At 45.6% G+C, this 8985-nt stretch overlaps 2 protein-coding genes and 1 long non-coding RNA gene across 4 annotated transcripts in view; all 3 read left to right on the forward strand.

The window, feature by feature from the left end:
* The window catches only part of LOC138979969 (uncharacterized), a 21887-nt gene extending 15789 nt beyond the window's left edge, over nucleotides 1-6098 (forward strand). For both annotated transcript variants that reach the window (XM_070352734.1, XM_070352733.1), the window contains exon 3: nucleotides 4737-6098. In XM_070352734.1, the coding sequence (XP_070208835.1) occupies nucleotides 4773-5597 (825 nt within the window). In that variant the 5' untranslated portion in view covers nucleotides 4737-4772 and the 3' untranslated portion in view covers nucleotides 5598-6098. The remainder of the gene's footprint in view (nucleotides 1-4736) is intronic.
* LOC138979973 (uncharacterized) overlaps nucleotides 1-8985 on the forward strand; it is a 326270-nt gene that overhangs the window by 196276 nt on the left and 121009 nt on the right. The gene's annotated exons all lie outside the window — the stretch shown is intronic.
* Nucleotides 1-8985, forward strand: part of LOC138979970 (uncharacterized) — a 71749-nt gene that overhangs the window by 13800 nt on the left and 48964 nt on the right. The window lies entirely within an intron of this gene.

Consider the following 8985-nt stretch of genomic DNA (forward strand, 5'->3'; position numbering starts at 1 on the left):
ACAAACAAACAAACAAACAAACAAAACAAACTAACAACAAAGAACACTCTCTTCGTCCCCTGCCCGAACCCCCAACCCCAAATCTCCCCACTTGACCTCAGGAAAGCGCCTTCCTGAATTGGGCGTTTATGACATTAGATACTTGCATATAATTAGGCCTCTTTTAGCCCCATAACACATACACTGATAGTGGGCATTACACAGTGCACATCACACGTGCCGAGACACTCACTGTGACAATCCGCTCACTCTGTCGCCTACAGTAATAGCATGTCTAAGCCTCTTAGCTGACAGTCATCACCCAAAATAATTCTGTCACCATCGGTCGTGACGTCAACTGTTTAATCTTAGGGGGAGGGGGGCCTAGTAAAGGCTGAATTGACCACTAATTTGTCCATGGGGCTTATACTCGAGACAAGAGCTAGCTATCATCCTTCAACGTTAACTGAGCGACGTCAAAAAATGTTACGGCCCAGCTCGTTTCTGTGCAAAATAGAGATACAATATCGTCACTGACACCAGTTTCAACATGCAAAAGCAATACACGCACAAGCACTCGCGCACGCGCGCATACACACACACACACACACATACACGCACGCACGCACGCCGGGCACACACACACGCACGCACGCACGCATGCACGCACGCACACACATACACGCTGTGTGTGAATAATTCAAATGTGCCACAAGAGAATTGGGACAGATTAACTCGAATAGGAAAATCCAAAATCAATACAGGCGCGAAAGCCAGTCACTTTATACTTCCAAGGTTCATCCTAGTTTTTACTGTGTAAACGCAATCACACCAGAACATTTGGCTGTATAGTTCAGCGTGAGCCGTCCCAGATCGCATGCCTCACTGACAAAGACAGGGACACGTGGGCACGACAGACAAACAGAGACAGACAGACAGACACACACACACACACACACACACACACCACACACACACACACACACACCACACACACACAAATATACACACACGTAGACAGATGCAGACTGACATACAGACACACATTCACACTGTCATACACACGCAAGTAGGCCTACGCACACACGAACGCAAAGACGCACGCACGCGCGCACACACACACACACACACACACACACACACATAGACAGATGCAGACAGACAGACACACAGAAAGACATTCACACCGTCATACACACGCAAGTATACATACGCAGGCACACACACGAACGCCAAGACGCACGCACGTGCACACACGCGCGGTGAACCGATTTTGGTTTTTTTGTTCATTCATTCAGATCCATTCCCAGTAACTCTTCCTTATCTTCTCCAGTGTTTTGCGCGTTTATCTCCCTTCCTTCGCGTGGCGTCAATCACGTACGTTATTTGCAAGAATACTGAATGAGAAAGCTTGATCTTCCGATCACAGCTACGGTATCATCCTGAACTCAGGTCAAAATGAGTACGGCTCATTCTCTGAGCTAACTGGCGATAGCCGTTGAGCGATGACTGATCAGAATGCTACGGTTTACAATTTCTGATGCTTTATATATATATACTAGATGAATACCCGCTTCGCCGGGTACGGCTTCGCCGGGAAGAAGTCGAACCGAGTGCGCACCGCACGAAGGAAGGGAGATAAACGCGCAAAACACTGGAGAAGATAAGGAAGAGTACCTTCTAAAAATAATATAACGGGAATATGGATTGAGCGTTGTCGACAGTGACCTTCTAAAAATAGAAACGGGAGTATGGATTGACGCCACACGAAGGAAGGGAGATAAACGCAAAACACTGGAGAAGATAAGGAAGAGTTACTGGGAATGGATCTGGGAAGATGAACAGAAAAACCAAAATCGGTTCAGCGCTGCGCGCTGAGAGCACGTGTTGAAAATTCTCATCGACTAGGTTGTGTCCGGGGTCTACCTGAATATGCCCACCAAATTTGAAGCAGATCCATCGCGAACACACACACACACACACACACACAGACAGACACAAGTCGTATATATATATACTAGATGATTACCCGCTTCGCCGGGAAGAAGTAGAGCCGAATACCCGGCTTTGCCACACGGAGGAAGGGAGATAATCGCGGCTGAAAACACTGGAGAAGATAAGGAAGAGTTACTGGTAGTGGATCCCGACAAAAAAAACCAAAATCGGTTCAGCGCGCACAGCGCTGCGCGCTGAGAGCACGTGTTGAAATATCTCATCGATGAGGTTGTGTCCGGGGTGTAGCTGAATATGGTGTCCAAATTTGAAAAAGATCCACCGAGAACTTTGGCCGTGCATCGCGAACAGACAGACAGACACTAGTCGTATATATATATAGACTAGATGATTACCCGCTTCGCCGGGAAGAAGTAGAGCCGAATACCAGGCTGTGCCTGGGAAAGCCGGTTCGCCGGCGCACGAAGGAAAGGAGATAAACGCGCAAAACACTGGAGACCTTCTAAAAATAGTAACGTGCAGTGACCTTCTAAAAATAGTAACGTAGTAACGGGAATATGGATTGACGCCACACAGAGGAAGGGAGATAATCGCGAAAACACTGGAGAAGATAAGGAAGAGTTACTGGTAGTGGATTCCGACAACAAAAAACAAAACAACAAAAAATTGGTTCAGCGCGCACAGTGCTGCGCGCTGAGAGCACGTGTTGAAATATCTCATCGATGAGGTTGTGTCCGGGGTGTAGCTGAATACGGTGTCCAAATTTGAAAAAAGATCCACCGAGAACTTTGGCCGTGCATCGCGAACAGACAGACAGACAGACAGACACTAGTCGTATAGGATTGGATTGGATTGGATTGGATAAGATTTACAGTCCAGTGAGGTTACCCTCATGGAAATTCGGGCTGCTTTCTCCCCGGGGAAAGCGAGCTGCCATACATACGGCGCTACCCATATTTTTTAATTTTTTTTTTTTCCTGCATGCGTGTATTCATGTTTCCTGAGACTTACTGCCGTGTGGGATGGAATTTTTTTACTTTATTCCAAGTCCCACGGGTATTTGATGGACATTTTTATCTATGCCTATACAATTTTGCCAGGAAAGACCCTTTTGTCAATCGTGGGATCTTTAACGTGCACACCCCAATGTAGTGTACACGAAGGGACCTCGGTTTTTCGTCTCATCCGAAAGACTAGCACTTGAACCCACCACCTAGGTTAGGAAAGGGGGGGAGAAAATTGCGGCCTGACCCAGGCCTGAACACGCAACCTCTCGCTTCCTAGCGCAAGTGCGTTACCACTCGGCCACCCAGTCCCAATAGATATATACACACACGCACGCACGCACGCACGATTTGTGACGCTGAAACAGCTGCAGGAAAAGTTCTCTTGTACCAGACAGAGAAATAGGACAGAATGACTCAAACAGGTAAACCAAAATCAATACAGGTGCGAAAATGTGTGCATCTATTGTTCAATTTCACCGAGCAAGCACAATCGTAGCACAACATCTGGCTCAGTATTCAGCTGACCTCATTAATGCGAAATCTCCAGGAGAAAGTTATGTCTGAAACTGCAGCGAACAGCGCGACAGAAGGCACGTTACTCCTCCATGTGTTGACTGAAACAAATGGTCAGATTCGCAGAAGACTATTGTTATTGACTTTGGGGAGGGAGGTCAGCTGGATTGTCATGTGATAGGTGACGGAAAGCGGTCGGGGGGGGGGGGGGGGGGCGGTGAGAGAGAGAGAGAGAGAGAGAGAGAGAGAGAGAGAGAGAGAGAGAGAGAGAGAGAGAGAGAGCTCAGCCGAACTTTCAGAACTCAGAACTTTATCACGAAAGGATAAAGGTTTTAGGCTTAGCCTAATCTTCCAATCTGTCCTTTTGACCATGTTCAGAGAAGAATTGTAAATTTAAGCAAAAGACAGAGACAGAGAGAGAGAGAGAGAGAGAGAGAGAGAGAGAGAGAGAGAGAGAGAGACAAACAGACAGAGGCAGAGAGACAGAGAGAGAGAGAGACAGACAGACAGACAGACAGACAGACAGAGAGGGAGACTGAGAGAGAGAGAGAGACTGAGAGAGAGAGAGAGAGGGCGAGAGAGAGAGAGAGAGAGAGAGAGAGAGAGAGGGCGAGAGGAGAGGGCGAGAGAGAGAGAGAGAGAGAGAGAGAGAGAGAGAGAGAGAGAGAGAGAGAGAGAGAGAGAGAGAGAGAGAGAGAGAGAGACACTTCACAACGCTGAAACATTGTTGTTATTCCTAGATCTTGCAATGTAAGTGGTAGAGAAAAGACCCAGTTTAGCTGCTTGTACTTTTTCTGAGCCGGGCGCAGCTGTGCTAGAAAGAGAGGAACTTCTGTGCTGCCACATTGCTATTCCTGAATGTTGTGATGTGAGCTGTTATAAAAGACACATACAAATACAAACACACACGTCTTTTGCCGGTGCGCGTGTTGCTCAGCCCCCACCCCCTTCCTCTTTTTGAAGGAGGAATGTACGTCAGAGAAAGAATGTAGAAAAAAAGTACTCGACAGTGCTGATGCAGAAACTGACTATGGCCAGTGCAAGTTGTGGAAGAAGCAACATTCTTTTTCCTGTGTCTATTGGCGCGTTGTTCTCTGCTTAGCTGCTTTGTTTTCTTATTCTTCTATTCTGCAAACTTATCCGATTGTTCATTCGCTTTTCCCCTTGTGCGATTGTTCACACCCCTTTCTTTTTCTCGGTCCAAAATAGCCAAATAGGTTCAAGGGACATGATCAATAAACCAAGGATGAAATGTCTCTTATCGATTCTTACTGTGTGTTCCAGGCGGACTACTTCGGCGCATCCGGTCAGTGCAGGCGAATGATGGTGAGAAGCCGGCAGACGACAACAGCGACACCACCACCAACCACAACCACCACCACCAGCAGCGCCAGAGACAACAGCAACAACGTCGCCAAGATCCACATCCCCACCAACAACATTGACAACCACCACCACCACCACCAGGGCTGTGCCAAGACACACTTGGGTGGAACACAGCCTTCCGCCATGTTCCTACCTCTCCACGCCACGCTGCCCAACGGCTGTCACGTGACTGTCTCCACGGTGACGGACTACCAGGTCAGCGAGATCTTCAACCTGGTCCAAGAAGCGGCGTTACGCGGCGAAGGTTATGGCGTCGACGAATTCCCCACGGAGAAGGACTTCTTGAAAGAAGTGCAGTCGGAGAACGGTAAAATGTTCAAAATCTGCGCGCAGGGCTCCGCCACGGGCAATCCCATCGCCGCTTTCGTCATTGTGGACAGCAAGTTTTACCGCGGGCAAGGCACCGTGGCGGACAGCTACATCGTGGTCAAACGCGAGGAACGCATGAAAGGCATCGGTGAGTTCTGCATGCAGATGGTGATGCAGATCTCCGCCCGGCTCGGCTACATCAGCATCTACTGCGACACCTTTAAAGACAACGTTGCTATGCGCAAAATCATGGACCGAGCCGGGTTCCAGAGGTTTGGGTTCCTTCCCATGAGCGCTCGGATGCCGGACGGAAGCTTGAAACAGTCGTTGGTGTATTACAGAGAGTTGGAGTCACCAGTGAAGCATCAGTCTCAGATCGGGGAACGTTCCAGCCCCAACTTGCAAAAGAATGACAGTTGTTCCGACTTTGAGGATATGTCTCCGTCGTAAAGTAAGGGGAGAGGGGGGGATGGGGGTGAGGTCAGGAGGAGAGAGAGAGAGAGAGAGAGAGAGAGAGAGAGAGAGAGAGAGAGAGAGAGAGAGAGAAGAGAGAGAGTCTGACAAATGAGAAAGAGTATATATAATACTGTAAATATGGAAAGGTCGTAGAAAGACACTGAGAGAGAAAGGGAGGTAGTGCAATGAACAGAAATCGGGTAAATGTCATATGCATCTGGCTGTGTGTATGTGTGATACTGAGAGAAATGGAGAGGGAGACACAGAAAAGGATGAATTTGGACTGTGTATATTCATATATGAGAGAGGGGGAGAAAGTGTGTGTGTGTGTGTGTGTGTGTGTGTGTGTGTGTGTGTGTGTGTGTGTGTGTGTGTGTGTGTGTGTGTGTATTTTCATGCAACAGTTATAAAACTGTTCATTAAATGGCACATATGTATGAATAATGTGTTGGTGTCAGTGCCAGTGGTTATAATACATATCCTCTGCTCACCGGATTATGTGCAAGCAAAATGGTTGTGTGTGTGCATGTGTTTGTGTGTGTGTTTGTGTGTGTGTTTGTGTGTGCATGTGTGTGTGAGTGTGTGTGAGTGTGCATGAGTGTGTGTGTGTGTGTGTGTGTGTGTGTGTGTGTGTGTGCATGTGTGTGTGTGTGCATGTGTTTGTGTGTGTGTATGTGTGTGTATGTGTGTAGTGTGTGTGTGTGTGTGTGTATGTGTGTGTGTATGTGTGTGTGTATGTGTATGTGTGTGTATGTGTGTGTGTATGTATGGGTGTGTGTGTATGTGTGTGTGTGGGTGTGTGTGTGTGCAATGTCCTGCATGTAAGAGAAGTTTCCAGCCAAACATATTAATCGCACAAACATGAACCATTGGGTGTAAATAGTTCGTTATGAAAAGAGTGCGTGTGTATGTGTTTTCTTGTTATGAGTAATGAATTATTTTGTTCTGTAAATAATGACACATGACTGTGTGTGCGATCGTTCGGCGTGTGTGTGTGTACTCATGCATACATTTAGAGTTTGTTCTGTAGATAATTAATGGCACATGTGTCTCAACTATATGTTCATACCTGTACCAATGATCATTAAACATCATGTGCTTGTCCGATCATTACAGTGTTGTATATCTGTGGGACCGACAAAGCTACATTGATATGATAGAGTTATTACATGACGTTAGCGTATTGCCTATAACATATGATAGAGTTATTACATGACGTTAGCGTACTGCCTATAACATATGATAGAGTTATTACATGACGTTAGCGTACTGCCTATAACATATGATAGAGTTATTACATGACGTTAGCGTACTGCCTATAACATATGATAGAGTTATTACATGACGTTAGCGTACTGCCTATAACATATGATAGAGTTATTACATGACGTTAGCGTACTGCCTATAACAAAAGTGTCAAGCACAAAGCACTAATCGCACAAAGGTGAGCATGTGTTGATGTGTTTTATCTTGCAATGAAAGAATGTGTATGTTTGTGTGTGTTTGTGTGCGTGTGTGTGCGTGTTAATGTGGATGACTGAGTTTGTTTTAAAGAACTGTGTTTCTTAAAAATCCTCTTGCCGTAATATGAAGTGTAGAAGGATCGCAAAGCTTTAATTACACAAGCGATCTGTGTATTGAAGCAAGAGCATGTATAATACAGGGCTGTGTGTTACTGTGTGTGTGTGTGTGTGTGTGTGTGTGTGTGTGTGTGTGTGTGTGTGTGTGTGTGTGTACGGTGTGTGTGTGTGTGTGTTTGTGTGATAATAGAGAGAAGAAAAAGGTCCAAAATGTAATAGGATTCATATTCTTGTAAAGTTGATATAAAAGAGCAATTCAAAATAAAACAAGAAGAGCAAACGCTCGATCGAGTCACTTTCGCAGTTCTGAATATTATATGAGGCATCAGATGGACAGGAAGAAATTGCTATTCACAACACAATGAGTCACGTTCACATAAAATTTGAGCCCGGTCACTTTTATAGTTTCCGAGAAAAGCCCAACGTTAAGTTGTGTGTTGCCGAACAGAAAAGGCTAGTTATCTCCCTTGTTTTTCTGATAACGTTCGTAAAAGGCTACAGATGTAAATACTTTGATGTAAAGAATAATCCTACAAAGTTTCAATCACATCCGATGAACTTTGTCAAAGATATAAAATGTCTAATTTTTCCTTTGACGCTGACCTGTGACCTTGAAAAAGGTCAAAGGTCAACGAAACCATCGTTAAAGTGTAGAGGTCATGACTAAACAAAATATGAGCCCGATCGCTTTGATAGTTTCCGAGAAAAGTCGGCCGGACAGACTAACACTGACCGATTACATAGAGTCACTTTTTCTCAAGTGACTCAATAAAAATAAAAAAAAATAGCTACAGTATCACACATACCAACGTCTTTTTCGATTTTGTTTGTTTCAGAGAGAAAGAGCGATCTACCGATTCTGTGTTTGCATGTGTGTGTGCGCTTCTGTGTGCATGTGTGAGACTGAGTGTATGTACACACAAAACACACACTCATACGCACATTGACAGACGAACACACACCAGTTTACAAACAAACACACATACACAAACGCACACACATACACACACAGTCTCTCTCTCACATACATATACACAAACATACACAACTGAAGCACCAACAAACACTCTCTCTATCTCTCTCTTGCACACACACACACACACACAAACACACGCATGTGCACACAAACGCACTCCCCCCTCCCCACACACACACGTTTTCCCTATCTCTTTCTCACACACACACACACACACACACACACTGGGATAACTATTTTACGTTTACTGAAAATTCTCCTTGCAAATACGACACCTTTACAAGACTATTCACCGCTCTTCTTATGTGTAGATTGCCAATGTCCTTACTTTTCCTTTTCATGATATTTAGAGCGTATCGGTGGCAATGAAAAGGTGGCATATAAAAACTTACTGGTTGAGCAAACACACAGGGGGCCCGCCGGTAGCTCAGATGGTAGAGCACTGGACTTGTGATCGAAAGGTCGCTGGTTCGAATCCGGGCCGGGACGAACACGGGTCAACTTTATGTGCAGACCCAGAGACGGTATCCATCTCTCACCCCCGTGTCACCACAATGGCATGTTAAAGGTGGTCATTCTACCATAAGTGCAGATGGCTGATACCACCTAAACACGCATACATCAAAAGCCGTGAGGGCGTAAAAACTCGAATCGTATAAACCAATTCATGTCCAATATAGGCAATTAAGACCCTTAAAATTTACTTTTGCAAACACACACACTAGCAAACATGAAAAGAAAAGGTAAGGTGATTCCCTCTCGCCTCTGCTCCCAAACAGTAAGGTGTCACAGGTGATAACTTATTATGGCGTTAGGATGTGACAAC

This window comes from Littorina saxatilis, linkage group LG11 (genome assembly GCF_037325665.1).
Source record: "Littorina saxatilis isolate snail1 linkage group LG11, US_GU_Lsax_2.0, whole genome shotgun sequence".
NCBI lineage: Eukaryota > Metazoa > Mollusca > Gastropoda > Littorinimorpha > Littorinidae > Littorina > Littorina saxatilis.